General features: G+C 50.8%; 6 protein-coding genes across 6 annotated transcripts in view; 2 read left to right on the top strand and 4 right to left on the bottom strand.

The window, feature by feature from the left end:
- Positions 1-1,404, top strand: part of MCYG_01777 (conserved hypothetical protein) — a gene marked incomplete at both ends in the record, with an annotated part of 3,868 nt that extends 2,464 nt beyond the window's left edge. The window contains one exon of the mRNA XM_002848797.1: positions 57-1,404. Within this exon, the coding sequence (XP_002848843.1) occupies positions 57-1,404 (1,348 nt within the window). The remainder of the gene's footprint in view (positions 1-56) is intronic.
- A 527-nt stretch (positions 1,405-1,931) lies between these two features.
- MCYG_01776 (F-box domain-containing protein) lies at positions 1,932-3,890 on the bottom strand (the record flags this gene model as incomplete). Its single annotated transcript, XM_002848796.1, has 3 exons — positions 1,932-2,243; positions 2,332-3,550; positions 3,760-3,890. The coding sequence occupies 3 exons, from the start codon at positions 3,888-3,890 to the stop codon at positions 1,932-1,934; spliced, it is 1,662 nt and encodes a 553-aa protein (XP_002848842.1).
- A 1,906-nt stretch (positions 3,891-5,796) lies between these two features.
- Positions 5,797-7,445, bottom strand: MCYG_01775 (conserved hypothetical protein; the record flags this gene model as incomplete). Its single annotated transcript, XM_002848795.1, has 3 exons — positions 5,797-6,446; positions 6,497-6,986; positions 7,080-7,445. The coding sequence occupies 3 exons, from the start codon at positions 7,443-7,445 to the stop codon at positions 5,797-5,799; spliced, it is 1,506 nt and encodes a 501-aa protein (XP_002848841.1).
- Positions 7,446-9,327: 1,882 nt separating this feature from the next.
- On the bottom strand, positions 9,328-13,295 carry MCYG_01774 (multidrug resistance protein 2; the record flags this gene model as incomplete). Its single annotated transcript, XM_002848794.1, has 3 exons — positions 9,328-9,685; positions 9,749-12,978; positions 13,041-13,295. The coding sequence occupies 3 exons, from the start codon at positions 13,293-13,295 to the stop codon at positions 9,328-9,330; spliced, it is 3,843 nt and encodes a 1,280-aa protein (XP_002848840.1).
- Positions 13,296-13,915: 620 nt separating this feature from the next.
- On the bottom strand, positions 13,916-15,514 carry MCYG_01773 (Gcd14p; the record flags this gene model as incomplete). Its single annotated transcript, XM_002848793.1, has 2 exons — positions 13,916-15,341; positions 15,363-15,514. The coding sequence occupies 2 exons, from the start codon at positions 15,512-15,514 to the stop codon at positions 13,916-13,918; spliced, it is 1,578 nt and encodes a 525-aa protein (XP_002848839.1).
- A 348-nt stretch (positions 15,515-15,862) lies between these two features.
- On the top strand, positions 15,863-18,349 carry MCYG_01772 (cysteinyl-tRNA synthetase; the record flags this gene model as incomplete). The annotated part of the gene is made up of 2 exons (XM_002848792.1): positions 15,863-16,162; positions 16,235-18,349. The coding sequence occupies 2 exons, from the start codon at positions 15,863-15,865 to the stop codon at positions 18,347-18,349; spliced, it is 2,415 nt and encodes an 804-aa protein (XP_002848838.1).
- Between the last annotated feature and the right edge of the window lie 340 nt (positions 18,350-18,689).

Below are 18,689 nucleotides of genomic sequence, written 5' to 3'. Positions count from 1 at the left end.
TTCGACTCGACCAACGTCTGCCACGTCTCCGACTTTGACATCTACACGCCGACCAGGAAGGAGTACAAGCGGCTGAAGCCTCCGAAGCCCCTGTGCTTTGCCATCAAGAGCCAGCAGAAGTCCGCCATGTTCCTGACCACGGAGAACTATGTGCACTACTTCTGCACCAAGCACGAGGACGTCGGCGGCGCATGGCACAATGCCGTGCAGGAGTGGCGCAGCTGGTATCTCGTCAACGTGATGGGCGAAGGGACCAGGAAGAAGGCCGCCCCCGACGCGGAGCAAACCATCGCTGAGACGCCCTACCACGATGGCGACGAGGCCGCCTACGACGCGCCAACGGGCAAGAAGTCGAGGCCCAGCTCGTTCAGCGCCGCTCCCTTGGTCCAGCATGCCGCCAACAAGGAGGCCGTCGTCTCTACCACCAAGCAGAAAGTACGGGGCAGAAGCAAGTCCATCTCCAAGAAGAAGACGGCGGCAGCGGACGACCCTCTCGACGAAGAGCAGCCCTTTGCCGCCAGCGGCCTGCTGGGCCGCACCTACACCCAGCGGCACAAGGCGATGCTCGAACGTGAAAAGGAGCATGCGCCGGCAGACGATGGCCCCTTTATTTCTACAGGTCTACTTTCCAACATCCGTCCCGGAGCCCCTACATCGCCTGTATCCAACCACTTCCCAGACCACCACCAGCCCGTCTACCCACAGCAGCAGCAGCAGCCGCACCACTACGGCACCAACCGCTCCAACACCATGACCGTCGACCCCAGACCGGCAACAACATCCTCTTCCCAGCATCGCTCAAAGTCCACCCGCCACCCCCCCAAGCCGCTCGTAGACCTGACGCCAACCTACAAGGAACCGCCCCAGCACGCCCGCAAAGGCCGCGGCGTAGCCCCCATCCAAGGCCTGCCGCTCGTCGAAAGCGCCACGGGCCCCGAACTCCATCCGAATGCCATCGTCGTCCCACCGTCAACCACATGGCGCAAACCAGGCCGCACCGGCACGGCGACGTCTGACCCGTCCTACGCACGAGACACGTACCCGTCTTCCCGCCATCGCTCCAACACCGGTGGCGCCAGCAGACAGCACCAGCATCAGCATCAACAGCACCAGCATCAGCATCAACAGCACCAGCATCAGCAGCACCAGCATCAGCATCAGCAGCACCAGCAGGGGGGCGGTCCACTGCTGGACATGAACGCGGGATACCCAGGCCATGTTCCGGGTTCGTTCCCCTTTGTGCCAACGGGACTGGTTGCGCAGGCGGGCATGTCGCAGGGAGCGTCCAGCAAGGGACGGGGCGTGGCTACGGGCGACCGCGCCAGGTCGGGCAAGCCGCTGCTGGACATGAGCAACGTTCCTGTGAGCGAGATTCGGAGGGAGAGAGACGACGAGAGCGGGTAGTCTAGCTATTTAACATGTTTCTATCGTACCTCTAGTAGTAACTACATGACCAATAATGCACTCACTCAGTAGACTATCAACATCTCTTCCCTACAGGATCCCACAAGGAGACAAAGCAGTGAAAAGAGCCTACAACTCATACGCGACATCAGTCCGACACCAGCCAGTCCATCACCATCGTAGACAGGAGACACGGCCGGCCATCGTCCCAACGCCGTCGAGACGTCCACATCGAGCAGACTGAATACGTTCTTTCAAAAATTCCCAGCCGATCCGAAGACCAACTAGAGCGGTCACTGGTTTGTAGTTTTCAACTAGCAAAAACGTTGCCTCAGGCGAACCTTCACTGGAAACGTAAAACCCTTGCACTCGGATGGGAGAGAAAAAGGAGAAGAAGAAGAGAAAATCAGAGATTTTGGCGGTGCGAGAGCGAGTTATTTATACGCGACGAGGAGGATGAGTCAGCAAGCGAGGTTTTGGTTGGTGCTTGTGGTTGGTGCGTTTATTAGTAAGATGCAGTAAGCTAGTTACATAAGCGGCAGCGGCAGTAGAATAGAGTAGAAGAGTAGAAGAGTAGAGTAGAAGTAGAGTAGAGGATGTAGAGTAGAAGAGTAGAAGTAGAGTAGAAGTAGAGGATGTAGAGTAGAAGAGTAGAAGTAGTGGTAGAGTAGAAGTAGTAGAATGGTATAGTAGTAGAATGGTATAGTAGTAGAGTGTAGTAGAAGAGATGTGGTAGTAGAGGATGTAGTAGAGTAGAAGAGATGTAGTAGAGTGTAGTAGAAGAGTAGAAGTGGTAGTAGAGTAGAAGTAGAGAGGTCACCGCCATAGATCTCGCTTCTCTCGCCTCCCCGAGCTACGAGTGCTTGTGCTGGGCCGCCGCTCCTCCTCCGCAGGCACGGCAAGAAAACCGCCAAAGCCGTTGCCCACCAGGACGCTCCTGCGCGCCTCCCCGCCCCATGCCGGGCTCAGCTGCGCTCCATGCAGGCTGACCGGCCGCGACGCGCTCATCCGGCGCCCGCCCTCCGCAAACGGCTGGTAGGCGGTAAAGTTCCACTCCAGCTCGTCCACCCCCTTGCTGTACACGGACAGCGCCTGGTTGAGCCCGGCCCCGGCGTGGGACTGGCGGCCGCCGTCGCCAAAGACGGGCGGCGGCGGCGCAAGCATCAGCGTCTCGGGGAAGTTGGCGTCGCGCACGTACAGGTCTGTCAGGCCCGGGAGGGCGCCGGTGAGCAGGGAGGACATCAGGTAGGTGTAGTACGAGGTCGACAGGGCCTGCACGCCGTACGAGCCGCACTCGGACGTGATCTCGTAGTGTAGCAGGCGCAGAGAGCCGGATGCCAGCGGCGGGACGTGGTCTGGCGGGAACTCCCGCGTTACCTCCTGCTGCATCGACAGGCTCGAGATCAGCGGTGCCTGGGCCAGCACCTCATGCAGGCGCTGGGGCTCGACGCCCGTGTTCGCCACGGACAGGTGTCGGAGAGCGTCGCGGCTGCGGGGGCTGGACAGGTACCAGCACAGCCCCTGGCTGGTGATCTTGGGTGTGTCCGTCAAGGTCAGGCGCTGCAAGGGTGGAAAGGCGGGCAGCGTCGCGACGGACTTGAAGACCGTGTCTTCTAGCGACGGCATGTCCTCGAGCTTGAGATCCGTCAGCCGCTCAAAGTAGCCCAGCACCGTGCGCAGCAGGTTTGTCTCGATGTTCAGCCCCGAAAGCTCCAGGACCTCCAGGTTGGGCCAGCCCTTGGTCTTGGGCATGCGTGAGAAACTGCCCTCCGCCCCTCGCGCGAACTTCATGCGCCGGATGTCCGGACACCGAGCCAGCAGCTCCTGCTTCAGCGTATGCGAGAGGGTGTCGTCACTGAAGAACCCGGCCGGCAGGTCGACGTAGCGTAGGTTGGGAAGCACCGAGACCGTCCGTGCAAGCTCGCTCTTGTTGGCCTCTCGAGTCATGTACGGCATGCGCAGCGACTTCACCATCAACCCCAGCGCCCGCGAGTCCCGAACCGTCCGCATGAACAGCATCAGGCGGGTTCGGGGCGCATCGAGCGGCTCCGCATTGTGGTTCAGGAACGAGTTCTTCTTCCTCTTGGCCGCTAGCTCGATCTCAAGCTCGCAGTAGTGTACGGCGTCGATGCGGACGTGCTGGTATCTATGTTTCGTTAACCACTGACGAACAGATTTGATTTACTTGTTCTTATACAGGACATGAACCTACAGTATGTTCTGTGCGATCCCGTACCATTGCGTGCACACCAATGCAGCGTGCGCCAGATCGCGCATATCACACAGCATGCAGCCATCCTCCGTCATCGACTCCTCCGACGACGTCAGGGACGTGTCTCGCGCATGTGGACATACTTGAAAGAAGATATTTGACAGCACGTTCGGGGGGAGCGCCTTCGTGTAGTCTTTGGCAGGCCTGCTACCGTAGCTTGACTCGGGCTGGCCGCCGTGGCCATGCCGATATTGCTCCTGCTGCTGTTGGGCATAATGATCCTTCTTCGACCCCCGACTTCTCGTCTTCGCTCGCAACCGTTTGAAGAACCCCATCGCCAGCCAGATTCACGGCGTCGTCTGTTTCGTTTCGTTCGTTCGCGTTTGCGTTTTAAAAGGAGAGAAAGATGGGATGGCCGCTCGGTTTCTCGCAATTCCAGCTGCGACAAGCACCAGTTCGCGAACAGCCACGAATTTAATTCAGCCAACAGGGGCCGGAAACTGCTTGATGGAGAAGACAAAGAAGAAAAATGGACACAGGATAATCTCCTCAATGACGATTCCAACTAGCAAAGAGCGAGGGGAAAAACGGGGCGTGGGGAAGATAAAATTAAAGCATGCAGGGAAGAAGTCCTAAAACATTGCGGGCCGCTAGCGCTGAGAGTTGCAGGAGTGCCCGTATTTTCAGGTAGAGGATAAAGGGCCCCTCCTTGCACCGTCGAGAGGTCGTCTTTGATGAGAGAGTGAACGAGTGTTGTGTTGAAAGGGTAGGAAATGGGAGAAATAGCTGCTATGACGATGTAGTCACTTGGTTCAAAGAGGGCAAAGGCTGTAAGCGCCGACAAAGCTGGAGCGATGAATTCAATTGGACCATAAACCCCATACCTGCACAGTCAATGAACTCTTTTTTTTTGCTCGAATGACGTCCAGCTAATGCACCAAGAATCTATTTATTGTTCTTGTATTCCTTGGCCCCAGGAACATCCGGATATATATAGAGCATAGTCGTTGGTTTGATGTTTGATGAGCGTGGATCCCCTGGACCCCTTAAATTCGGCTTCTCGCATTTTCACAGGCCAGTTGGTCACCTCCTTAGCAAACTGCGGCGCCAGCTTGCGCGGAAGAAAAGCCAGGGCCTTTTACGTCGGTCGAATGGAAACAGATGCAAATCATAGAGTCGATGATTTGTTGGCTCGTATCGGCCAGTAGGGTGGCAAACTGCACTGGATGATATCAAACCAGGCTCGGAGGCTCTTCTGAGGGCTGGTTCAATCACAAGTAGTAACATGAGGTCAAATATAAGCTGGCCCATTTTTATGACAGCGGGTAAACCTCTGAGAGGCTGGTTTAAAAAAAAGAAATCCCGGAAGGCTCAACGGCCTGCGACTAGACGGAGTTTGTAACATCGTAGGGATAAGCGACATTTCTTCACGGCAAGACGTGCATATCACAATTTCGGTTTAGGAACTCCGTCGACGTTGTATATCGGTAGCTGTTTGGTGATCTGGTAATGGAGAACATCTCCGTACAGGGTCAAGGGGTTAGTCAATATAAGAGTCTGACTTCGGAAATAAATTAAAAAAAAAAAAGAAAAACGGCGATGCTAATAATAATGCTTTGATTTTAACATTTATCCAACATCCAACATCCTGTAAGATTTGCCAGAACTCTAGAGGGCCTAGATTAGGCTTCTCGCGTGTATCGGTAGCTTAATGTCGACTGAGGGAGAGGAAAGCAATGGGCAGAGTAGGCCATCTCACCAAATAGTGGGAACAATTCGCTATGTATTTATTGGTAACTTGCCAAAGAGCCAAAAAAAAAAAAAAAAAGGTCGCCATAAAGAAGCCAAAATCAAGGATGTAAAGGGGGTGAAGGGAGGAAGATGTAAGAAACAAATATGTATCAAAAGAACAAGAGTGAAAAAAGAACATAAAACGTTATAAAGGGAAAGAGGAAAGAGATGATCAAAAAGGGGACAATTAAGTAGTCATAAACGCGTTAGGAGCAAGTTGATTAGAACAGAAAAAGTGTAGAGATGCTCCGGACAAAAATGTAGTTTTCATATGCATTGTTTTTAGCGTTGTTCAAAAGACTGTGCCATCGGATATGATCATGATAGGAGGCTGCTTTGTATTAGGTCTGGAGACTTCAGCAATCTCTCGTCCGCCCTGTTAGGCTGTATTAGTGTTTGATCTGAGGTGGTGATGGAGGAAAGAGACAAGTGGTACTGACCTTCCATGAGCCTGCCTCCAGCATTTGGGGGAGAGACAGCTGCTGTCCCTCCTTCAGTTCAAGGAGATTGTTCACTTCGACCAGCAATTGGTCCAAGAAGCCGACTGTGAGAGCTCTCCATTCCACGATGACATCATCGTCTGGGCTGAAGAGTGGGACTACCTCCACGTTCGGCTGACCCTTGATCATGGCGTTGGCCTTGTATGCTTCTAACCCTCGATCGGTATCCTCCTGTTTCAATGTTAGCAGGCCCATGTCAATCAAGAGTCCACCGTTTCGGTATTCCGGTAGGCCTGTCAGGAGTTCACGCCCTGAGAACCGAATGTTTAATATCTTTGTCATGGGAGCCATGATGGAGTAGCATAGCCACTGCGTCAGCTTGTGAAATGGAACTATGTTCTCCCATGGCGCTGCGGGGGGAGAAGCAGGCATAGCTTTACAGGGCCATGCATCACCGATAGATATTCCGTCGACCTGGGTGCGGGATGGTGGCCATATAGGAGAGAGCCCGTCCATGAGGGCGTTCCATAGCACCGGAACGGGGATGATGGGTACAGACGACGCGAGGGTCGATGGGTGGGAGAGAAGGTAATCTATTACTAATTAGTCGGTGGACGAAACTGGGGAAGAAGAGGTTCAAGGTACTCACCGAGCATGTTCCCAGGCCGTGCGTCCACACCGAAGAGCTCTTGGTTGTTTAGGGCGTCTGCTAGCCTTGACAACAAACCCGCTCTTCCCTCAAGTCCAGCGAGAGGGTTATCTTCAGAATGTTGCATTCTCTTGGCCAAAGCTCCCACCGTGACCCGCCTCAGACCAGCTCCGTCGACCTGACAGGGCTCAGTATGGTCGCTGCTGAACATTCCGGCCTTGAACATCTCCAGACTCGCCACAGCCAGCCCCTCACTTCGTTTGTACACTTTTCCAGATTCCTTGGACTTGTAACTCCAGGAGTTCCCAGCACCGGCATCCAGTAACACAGATACAAGGAAGAGATCGATGAGCCTGCGTGCTCTCTCCAGATTGTCGATTGTGCTTGGCCATGACTGAAGCAGCTGGCTGATACGGGGCTTCCCGCCCACGTCAAAGTGCTGCCAACGTCCGTGATCAGGGATACTTTGGAAGTCTGGAGCGTAGTCTCTCTATAGGCAGGTTATACACGTTAGATACGGGCCAATTATAGTATATATATATAGACATATATAAAGAGAGAGATATAGGTCAACCCCGCATACCTTGATTATCGAGACGATGTATTGGGCAGTTGTGCTGAACTTGCTCATGTCGACGTCAAAGTGGTTCAGCTGGTTCGTCTTCGCCTTTGCCATCACCAGGCTCGACCTCTGGCGGACAGCATGAATGCTCTTGAGATAGGCTGCCGGGTCCAGGTTGGGGTCTGGCGGAGGCGCCATGGGTACTTCTGGTATCGGATGCGATGTTGGGCTGGGGTTGCTTGACCGACCGGACACTGGCAGTCTGGCAGACGTGCTCGACGCTCTGGAACTGCTGTTTGAAAAGACTGACTCCTGCCCGTCCTGCTCGAGGTGGTGATGGTGGCTGTTGCTTGCTGCCCGGACTTCCCTGCGCCTGAAGAAGCCCATCGTGAAGGAAGAGAAAGAGAAGAAAAAGAAGAAAAAACAAAAACCAAAAAAAAAAGAACGACGTTTATTTTTTTCAGGCGATGTCACTTGATTTTGCAGATCACGACACTCGCATAAGACGAGAAAAGGTAAAAAATGCTTTATCTTACCAGCAAATATGCAGCCGATATAATAAAAAGACAACGAGAGAAAAGAGATGCTGCGTATATAACGAAATCTTGACATATATAATCAGAGAAGGGGGAAAAGAGAAGTAGTGGGGAGATTTAGCTGGCGGGGCGGAAACGAGGTTGCCATCCCTTCTTCTTCTCTTCTTCTTCCTCCCTTCACCTGGAACTAAACGCCCGGAGAGAGTTATATATATCCTCGAGACTGACTCGCATTATCCGAATCAGCATGTATGTACTATGTACTACCATAGTATGTACATGGCACAGCGCCAGGGATCAGGGGAAAAACCGCCTTCCCGTTTTAATATTACGACTGGACGGACTATTATCGTCATCTTATTATTTCTATGGAGCTGCCTCTGGGATGGACATTCTGGGCCCTCGAATTGGATCCATGCAGGATAACAGCAACGGGATTCTCCTCCCCCGGCCGGGTTGGTCGGCTACCTATCATCCCATCCCTGGGACTCCAATCCGTTAACTTCCCCTGGTTCGAGCAGAAAGGGGTTAAGATCGCATGGCAAAAGAAGCTCTGGCTAAATTCGCCCCTACGTATATCCTGTTAGCAAAAAAGAAAAGAAAATTATGGAGTTTATGCCGCCATCGAACCTGAGCCCAGCAAGGGAAAGAGGAGTCCCTTGAGCGAGGGCCATCTCCTCGTCCACTTAAAATGGAGCACAATCGATATGCTGGGCGATAGGATGGAGGAGACCCAGCACCCATATCGACAAATGATATTCCCAGAACCCAACAGTTTGAGGGCTAAGAAAAAAGAGGAGCCAGTCCTCTCTCTCTCTCGAAACAACAACAACTTGTGGAACGGCCCATCGGCTGGGTCTGCTAGCACCGGCCTGCCATCATTATGTATACACGAATGATACGCGGCCACCTAAATGCCATGTGGAGCTTAGCCTAACTGGAGCTAACAAAAAAAAAGAAAATATTTGGAAGAGAGGTGAAAAAACGCCCTGGCAGCGCTTCGCGATAAGCCGTGGGAGTTTTTCTCGTCCGCGTTGGCGAAGGGGGGCGGCACAAGAGTCTACTCGACGGAGTATCCGAACATATAGCTGAGCTGGCATTGGTACGGTATACGGAGCTTAATTCGTATAGTCCTCCAGACAGTGCTTCTAGACAGCCCACCGGTGCTGTTTTCTATCCTCTTTTTCTCTCCTCGATTTATAAGTGTTCAATGTTTGGTTTCCAATCGGCTGTAGTCGCGGAGTGGGTATGCATCCCGTCCGGACTTCGGTGAGAAGCTATGGTGATTGGGCTTCAGCACAGCTGGCTATCTGGTTCAGCCACCGTTCCTCGAAGTTATTGGCATTATCGTTTTATTCAGCCAGGACGGAGAAGTTACCTTGAATGGAGTTATGGAGTATGGGGAGGGTGGCGAAATCCCGTTTGGAGTCGATCTTCTTTCTCACCATTCGCCTCATCAATACAAAACGGAGCAACACCGGTGGGCGAGATGTTCATATCATAGCCGCGCGACTGACTATGTGTGTCTCCGTCGTCCAATATTGTATCATTAAGATTATTAGTAATATTTGTCATCTTCACTTGAATTTTTCTTTTACCTCGGCTCATTGATTATATAATAATGACGGTAAAATATTCTCTGATTATTTGTCAGAACTTTAAACCTTAATACTGGCTGATTACATAATGATATTTGAACGTCATAACATTTGACCACTTGCTACAATACAGAGCTATAGAGCCTGCCCGCTTTTGCTGGCTAGGTAGAGCCTTTGGTATACACCTCCCAGGGATATTAGCTGTGTGTGTGTCCCGGCTTCGACGATGTGGCCGTCACTCATGACATAGATTCTGTCTGCCTTGACAATCGTGCTGAGCCGGTGCGCGACAGTGATCGTTGTGCAGCCCTCTTTGGCCTTCTCGAGAGCCTGCTGGATGCTTGCTTCAGACTGTGAATCCAGTGCAGACGTTGCTTCGTCTAGCAACAAGATCTTGGGCCGTCGAAGCAACGCTCGCGCAAGCACTACACGCTGCTTCTGACCAACACTGAGCTGGTTGCCTCTACTGCCTACTTCGGTGTCATACCCCTCCCTGGATTAAAACATATGGTTAGAGACACGAAAAGCAGTATATATAAGGGATTCACAAACTCACGGAAGGCTGATGATGAAATCGTGGATGTTGGCTTCGCGGCAGGCACTCTGGACCTCTTCGTCGCTGGGCTTTTCATTATCACTCAATCCGATTGTTAGGTTCATCTTGAGTGTCCCGCTGAAGAGATGAGGCTCCTGGCTAACCAGTCCTATACATTTCCGGTATTCAGACAGACAGAGCGACCTGATGGGCTTCGAGTCAACCAGTACCATTCCGTCAATCGGGTCGTAGAAGCGCTCGATCAGCGAGATGATGGTGCTTTTGCCCGAACCTGTTGCTCCTACAAAGGCGACGTTGGAACCAGCAGGGATGCTGAAGCTCACTTTATTTAGAGCTCGGTGGCCTGGACGCGAGGGATACGAAAAGCTGACCGAGTCGAAGCTAATGTCGCCGCGCATAGGACTGAGTCTCTCCCCGTGTGGAGACGACGGATCGATGGGTGATTGCTGTGCCAACAGGCGTTGCAGAGACGCCGCAGCCTGTTTCGCTTGGCCGATATTTGGGGTCCAGGAGAATACTAAGCCAGCAGAGAAGGCGCTCAGCAGCATTGTGGACTGGACGGCAATTGACTGGAAGAGAGTATACTCGCCGCTGAGGATGAGCTGGCCGCCATACCAGAAGCTGAGGGCCATACAGGCATAATAAGCCGACTGTGTCAAGGCGTACATGAAAGACGCTTTTAAATTCGCCAACAGAGCTTCCTTCTTGGTCCCGTTAAGAATAGCATCAAACTCGGCCAATGCTGCCTGCTCCTTCGTCAACGCCGCAATGGTCTGAATACCATTGAGTGTCTCCCCTGCGAATTCAGCTGCCTTGTTCGCGAACTGCTCGTTGTTTTTCTCAAATTCACCAACAAGTAAAATTCCAAAATACCCTCCTCCGATCATCAGAGGGACTATAGCAAAGCACACAAGCGCCAATTTCCATCCCAGTGCAAATCCCAGAGCAACACCAGAAACGAGCGAGGAGATGCAGATAATGATAGCACCCAAGGCACTACCACTCAAGCCGGTCAGGTCGCTGGCAGAGTTGGATAGGAATCCAGATAATGCTGCGGCAGAATTTTCCTTCTTGTCGAAGAAGGATATATCCATCCGTAGATACTGGCTGAGGGCTAGTGACCGAACTCGTTTGGTGAGGTGCTCGGAACTGAATGCAAATGTGATGCCTTGGACGGCAAAGCCTATAAGCATCACTATCGCGAGGATGAAGAACATCCATGCATAAAAGGCAGCATTTGAGATAATTTCCCCAGTATGGTCCAGGGGCAGTGAGATGGCCGAGATGGCTTTACCGAAAAGGAATGCAGACGCTGGCTCTTCGAGCCCTGCAACAATGCAGCAGATGAGTCCAAGCATAAGCCAATGAGCTTCTCCCTCATTGAGCCTGAATATGAACAAAATCATTGAGAAAAGCGAAGATGAAACTGTAGAGTTGGCCACATTATCGGTAGCTACGGCTTTGTGTATGGATTCACCAGTCGCTGAAGAACCGTTGACTCTCTCATTACTTAGGCCAGCAGGATCTCCAGTTGTCCCAGAGACCGCAGCCGTTGGGTGATCCTCGACCTCTATATTTTGTGCCTGGACCAAGTCATAATAAAAGGATCGAGCAGCGAGCAAATCATCGTGTCGTCCGCTCTCAACCACTCGCCCTGCATTCAGAACAATGATATTGTCGGCATTGCGAATTGTGGATAGACGGTGAGCAATGACTATAGTAGTCCTTTTGCTGTCTTCTCCTGCCATGGTCGACAGCAACCTGGCTTCTGTCTCACTATCAAGCGCTGAAGTTGCCTCATCCAAGATAAGAATTCGAGGGTTTCCTACCAAGGCTCGGGCAATGGCGATTCGTTGAAGTTGCCCCCCTGAGAGCCTTGAACCCCGTGTGCCTACAACCGTGTCGTATCCCTGGGGAAGCCTATTGATAAAATCACTTGCTTGAGCCATGCTAGCGGCTCTGTAAACGGCTCGTTCACGCTCAGACTGTGGAACAGCTTCCCACTGTGGCCCCGTGAAACCGCACGCAATATTCTCGAAAACAGATCTGTTAAACATGAACGATTCCTGTTTGACAACCGCAATTTGTTGGCGGAGCCAGCGGAGCTGATATTGACATAGATCTTTTCCATTCAGGAGGATACGGCCTGCCAGGGGATCATAGAAGCGCAAAAGAAGGTTCGAAATAGAGCTTTTACCGGACCCAGAGTGCCCTACGATAGCTGTAGTCTGCCCCATTGGGAACGTGATACTCACATCTTTTAAAGTGACGACGTTTGGCCGACATGGATAGATGTGCTTTACCCTGCGAAACTCCAAGGTGCTATCATAGTTATTGGGTATGTATCCTTTGTCAGAAGACGAGTCTATCAACGACTCGCGCCGTATGATTCGTGAGAGGCGACCTATCCCTGCTGTAGCCGCAGCAAACGCTTCCAGGTTCGAACCAACTCCTAACACACAGAATGCAGCAGCTTTGGAGATCATAGAGATGGCTACGACTGAAGTAAATGTCGTTTTCCCCTCAGTTAGCCGTATTGACCCTTGCCAAAATGCTAGGGCAACGTTGAAGTAGCCACTTGCAATGCAAACGGTGATAAGCATCGAGTTGAGGGAGGATAGAACAAATCCGTTCTTAGCTGCCTTTGTTAGGAAGTTCATATATCTTCCATGGATATGCGGCTGCATCCCCAGGGAAGTTGTCGTCTTGATAGAACCTAGTGCTTCCTCAACCACGGCTGATCCGGCAGACGATGCCTCAATACTGCGGCCGCTATACAGAACAGTCAATTTAGTGCCCAGGTAAAGGACTACATAGCCCAGCACAAAAGACCAGAGCATCTCAAGCATCAGGACCCAATCAAGAACGAAGCACACTACGATGGTAGTGACGAACGTGCCAAAGGCACTAACAGTTTGCGACAATTTAGAAGAGATGGCATTTTGTATTGCTTTAGTGTCGTCCGTGAGATGAGAAAGGATATCACCAGTTCCACTGTCATCGAAAAGCGCCATGTTCTGCTTCAAGACGGCGGCGAAGTAGCGCATCTTGATTCTGCGCGTGATTCTGGCTCCTGCGAAGTTGAAACCAGCCGTCGAGACAAACCATGTCACCATAGCTGTGATGAGGACGTAGACGTAGTATACCACATACTTGTCTAGCAGCGGCTTTACACTGTAACCATTCGACTCAGCCCTGGCGAAAGCGAGTATGATTCGAGAGCTGATAAGCTATAATCCCAGCAAACTGGTTAGCGTCTTGCTCAAGTGGAAGAAGCAGCAGAGGGGCTTACCGGTGTGAATGGAACCAAGCCACCAGCAACTATGGCGCATACAGAGCATATAGCAAGAAGAGCAATTTCGGACCATATTGCATGGCCGTAGATGCTGAGAAAGGAGAGCTTCACATCTTCAACACGCAACTGAGATGCCAGTGATTCCTGCTCTGTAGCAGCCACATCTTTTAATGACCCGTATGTGCCGGGCCTTTCACCGTCTGGTAACAGTTTTCTTCGAGAAGATTCGCCTTGTTCATCGTTGATAGCCATGGTAGCGCAAATTCCCAGTAAAGACTGACACTGTCAGTCGGCTATTCAAAACCGACGTTGGAGAATTCATTCATAAAATGAGGGTATACAGCAAGCTCTGGCGCCGCATAGGATGTATAACAGAAAAAGAGAGACGAAGTCAGACGAAGAGCCAGGGCACCTCCAATCAATAACCAAATCCCTCAAAATCTTCTTTATCACGCTCCAGGGGAGAAATAACGAGCTCAGCTGGTGGCGATTGGTCCAGATGCGAGAGAGCCCTGACTTACTGCTGGGATGTTCTCGGAGACCAGGCTAGGCAAAGCGCTCCGTTGGTTATTCTGTGATGAACCGCTGAACGTTTTCTTCCCCCTGGTCGACGACACGGCTGCAAGTATGGCTAGCTGAGTCGGAGACTGAACCTGGTTAACTTGTAGTCAGCTGAGTGTAGCTGAGTGTACATAATGTTATATGTCCCTGAAATCGTTTTTTGCCTTAAGACTTTCGATTTAGCGGGAGCTGTTCCTCAATCCCTGCCATATCAAAACTATGTCATCTTGAGATATCAGCATCAAGGCTAACTATGACGGTAGGTTTACATACAATGCTAAATTGGTCTATTATGTATACTATGTTCACATTCACACGGGTAGAGGGTCAGTCATATCCAGTGACTCTCTCGCTTCAGCATCAGCTGCACGGGATTTCATTTCCTCGAAGGCCTGTCGTTTTAGCTGCCGTTTGCTCTGCGAAGGGCTATTGCTCTCAGTCTGAGTAGTTCTCGAGGGCCACTTCTCCCGACACCGTTTCTCATCCTCTTCGGACCAAGCCACTGGGAGAATCGCAAATACTAGATACGATGTGTGGGTCTTGAGCTCTGGTTCGGAACGGTGAATAACCATTCCTTGTTTATATGGAGGAAGCGAGGGCTTTTGTTGTGTGGCTTTTGCTGTTCTGGTGGGTATTGGTTCTGCTAGTATTGGTTCTGCTAGGGTTTCCTCTTTGACCGGCTCTGGGACGGTATCAATATTCTCTGGCTCGATGCCATTCGTTTTTTCCCTGGTCTCTCCGGTGTCTAAATTCCCTCCGGCCTGTTCCATTGCCTTTTTGTTGGCGTACTCTTCTGCGTTTCTAACCTGCTTTTCACGGAATGCCTTTGCACGACTCTCATGGGTCCTGAGCCGGCTAACCGCCTGCTCTACACTCTTTGGGTCCGCCGCAGAAGCGTTCTTGCCGTCAGACTCTACTCCGTATCGTTCTCTTCGGACTTCAATCTGCCTGTGCATTACTTCAACCATGGATATTGACAACCATGAATACTGCCTAAGGGTGTTGATTGTCTGCTGCGCCTGTTCCAGACAGGGTGAAAACGTACATATATGTACGGGTGACGAAGGATCCAGCGGTGACTCCTTTCTATCGGCAGGTTCTCGGACCAGATGCTTCAATGCTAGCCAGGGAGCAGGAAGATCAAGAAAGATGGCATTAGCTCTAGGTGACTCATTCTCGACTGATCCGTCTGCTAATAAGAAGCCATCCGCACAGACATCTCGATGATTCAACCTGACGATCCCGTCTAAGCCATGTTCCTGTAGTTCTTTCTTGACATGTTCCACGCGCTGGGAGTGGAACTCGAAGCTGCACACCTTGCCTCGTTGGCTATCGTTCGTACCGTTGGGGTACCCGTTGAACACTGCTCTTGCGGATGCATGGGTGAACGAACCGCTGCCGGCACCAGCTTCTATAATCGTGCTTCCTGGCCGAACACGCAGCCGATGTAAAATGTAACTGCTGTCCGGAGTGTACACCACCTGTGTCCGATGGGGTAGAGAGCTCGTCCACGATTCCGGTGTAGGCCGTAGAAGATGGATGAAGCCACTTGACGCGGTAATGGCTGTCTTGTGAGAAGACTGGCCTTCACTGGTTGCCTCTGATATGTCTGCGTCCTCAGCTTTTCGTTTCAGAGGATTCGAGTCTTTGGCCTTCTTCTTTGATCTGCGTCCTCGCGAGCCAGTGTCGACCTTTGACGCAATGATCTGGGACCCCCACGGGCTGCCAATGAGCGTACTATGGGGAAAAGAGCCAAACCTCGTCGTTGTGACCTTTCCTTCGTCGTATCCAAGGTCTTCGTCGTCGTGAGTCTTTAGGACTGTTGCGATAGCATGATCGCGGCGGAGATGGAGGACGGCGAGGGAGTCCGCCTCAGCAGTCGGCCCGGGCGTGAGAAAAGGAGACACCATCGTTTCAATTGAGCTTGTCTATCACTTCAACAGCTTCGTCTTCTTCTCTCTTATTCTCTGGTTTTATATTTTTATCTTTCAAAATTCTGCTTTATTGCGCAAAAACAAGGACAAACAGTGCAAACTTCAACGACCTTCTAAGCAACTTTTTTGCGGCGACAAAAAAGAGTCACAAGAAGTTTGAGTCAGACGTAAAGCGAAATATAAAATATATAAAGAATAAACAAATACATGAACTTCTTCCGCCAGTCAACTCTTCTTCTTCCTCGAGTTACACTTGCTGCGACACGTTTTCTTCGACCTGTGCCTGGACTCTGCAGAGCATTCGCAATATCATCGTCTGTCTCCATGGCAGCTCCCCGCGAACAGCCTCCATGGCAGCAGCCAACACCCCACCATGAGCTGAAGAGAGAGCTGCCTCCGCTGAAGATCTGGAACTCGCTGACCAGGTCGAAAACTCCCTTCGTCCCTCTTGATCCTGAAGGGAAGAAGGTTACCTGGTACGCCTGCGGTCCAACAGTATACGATGATGCGCATCTGGGGCATGCGCGGAACTATGTCAGCGCGGACATCGTCAGGCGAATTCTCCGTGACTATTTTAAATTCGATGTTAACTATATTATGAATATAACAGACGTGGATGATAAGGTAAGTAGTCAGCCGTACCTGGTTACCCCTTGTTCCATTTTCGTGGAGCTGGCTGACTCTTTTGTTTCTAAGATTATCACTAGAGGTAGACAACAGCATTTGTATAGACAATTTAGCGCTGAACACCCGTCAATTGACCAAGAGCTCCTGGACACGACCAAGGCGGCGTACGAAGCCTATATAACGAAGAATCTTCCACTCTTACCTTCATCGACACCGGCACAGGAGCTCAAAGATACCGCGGAGAAGGTATACGCTGCGGTGCTTGATGGTAAGCCACTTGAAGGCAATTCAAAGCCAGGCGAGCCAGAGGCCAAGGTAAAGATGTATATAAAAACACTGTCGGCCGCTGCGGAGGCGCTTACAGTGGCTTCGACTCCTGGTGGCAGTATACCAGTAGCTACCTTCTACAACAAGACACAGGACATACTGTATCCTTACCTTGATACATTGAAAGGATCGTCGATCCAGGGCTCTGACCACTCAATATTCACTCTCTTGACCAAAGAATATGAAGATCGATTTATGCAGGATGTAAGAGATCTCAATGTCCTTGATCCAGACGAAATCACTCGAGTCACGGAATTTATGCCCGAGATTGTGAGCTTTGTGGAACGAATTATTGAGCACAAGTTTGGATACGTTACCCCTGATGGATCTGTTTATTTTGATATTGAAAGTTTCGAGGCAGCTGGAAATAGCTATGCTAGACTAGAGCCTTGGAACCGCAATGATGCCAACTTGCAGTCAGAAGGAGAAGGGGCTCTGTCTAATAAGCAGGCGGAAAAGAAATCTGCTGCTGATTTTGCCCTCTGGAAAGCCTCGAAAGCAGGTGAACCCAGCTGGCCGAGTCCATGGGGAAACGGTCGCCCAGGCTGGCACATTGAATGTTCAGCAATGGCCTCGGCCAGGCTTGGGAAGCAGATGGACATCCATTCTGGCGGTATCGATTTGGCATTCCCTCACCACGACAATGAGATTGCCCAGAGTGAAGCATACTGGAGCCCAACCTGCTCGCATGTACAGTGGGTTAACTACTTCATCCACATGGGTCATTTGTCCATACAGGGATCAAAAATGTCCAAATCATTGAAGAACTTCACCACTATCAGGGACGCTCTTCAAAGAGGGGATTGGACACCTAGAAGCCTTCGCATCGTATTCCTGCTCGGGGGCTGGCGAGACGGAATTGAAATCACGGATGAGATTGTAAAAGCGGGCAATGCCTGGGAGGAGAAGGTGAATAACTTCTTCATCAGAGTCAAGGATCCCTCCATTAAGCTTCCGGAAACCACCTCAGATGAAGAGCTTGCTGCAGCTTTGAAGAGTGCCCAAGACAGTGTACACAAGCACTTGTGTGATTCGTTCAATACCGCTGGTGCCATGTATGCCATCTCAGAGCTGATCACCAAGTTCAACAACACGAATGAGACGGCACTGAGTGTCCAAAATACTCAGGCAGTAGCCAAGTGGCTAACATCCATGGTCAACATATTCGGACTCAACTCTACTGCGGGGCCTGACAGCGAGAACATTGGCTGGTATGGCGACGAAATCACCGCCGAAGCGAAACCCTATGTATACCCTCTCTCTTCGATACGTGATGCTCTTCGCCAGACGGCAATAGCCAAGACAGGCCTTACCACTGAGTCAATCAAATCACTTGTGGAAGAAGGACGAAAATCTATAAGCCCTGAGCTATTAGATCCCCAATTCACCAATGCTTTCAAAGATGTCTTCAACAATTTCTGCTCTAGTGCCACTGCCCTCGCCGAATCAAGCACCTTATCCAAGGAAATATTAGATCTCTGCGACAACCTTCGTAACACCAGCTTATTCGACCTCGGTGTCTATCTTGAGGATCGGGCAGATCTACCTGCGCGTGTACGCCCCGTAACGCGAGATCTGCTCCAAACCAAACAAGAGGCTGAAACAAGGGCCAGGCAGAAACAGTTGGAAAAGGAAGCTCGGGAGAAAGAAGCGGCTGAAAAGGCCGCTAAGGGAAAGATAAGTCCCCTGGAGATGTTCAAAACAGACGCGTACAGTGCCTGGGATGAAGATGGGCTGCCTCTGAAAGATGCAAAGGGCGAAGAGATAACGAAGAGCCAGAAGAAGAAGCTTAAGAAGGAATGGGATAGGCAGAAAAAGGCTCATGATACCTGGCTTGCTTCTCAAAAGACGGCATAAGATTAAAGTGATAACTTTGAATATCTACACGTCTCTTCTTGCATTGATAGCGCTTATTTTACTACATGCATCTATACTCAATTGATTATTTGGATGAATAACTTCTCAGCTTTAACTGGGTATATTTGTTGATCTTTCTATATCAGGCTAATACCCATGAACTTATACCCTTATCTTATACTAACATAACATGAAATGAGGGAAATATGGAATAGATACGGTCGAGTTTGTAACAAATGTTCGCTTTTATTCCTGCCTCTAAACCACAGTTTGATGCTAACACTGCTAACAAGTACAACGCAACAGTGCCAAATCATTTGATACCTGCTATCTATATAGT

This window comes from Microsporum canis, genomic scaffold (assembly GCF_000151145.1).
Source record: "Microsporum canis CBS 113480 supercont1.2 genomic scaffold, whole genome shotgun sequence".
Lineage (NCBI taxonomy): Eukaryota > Fungi > Ascomycota > Eurotiomycetes > Onygenales > Arthrodermataceae > Microsporum > Microsporum canis.
The sequence above is the reverse complement of the archived record's forward strand: the minus strand, read 5'-3'. Positions and strand labels throughout refer to the sequence as shown.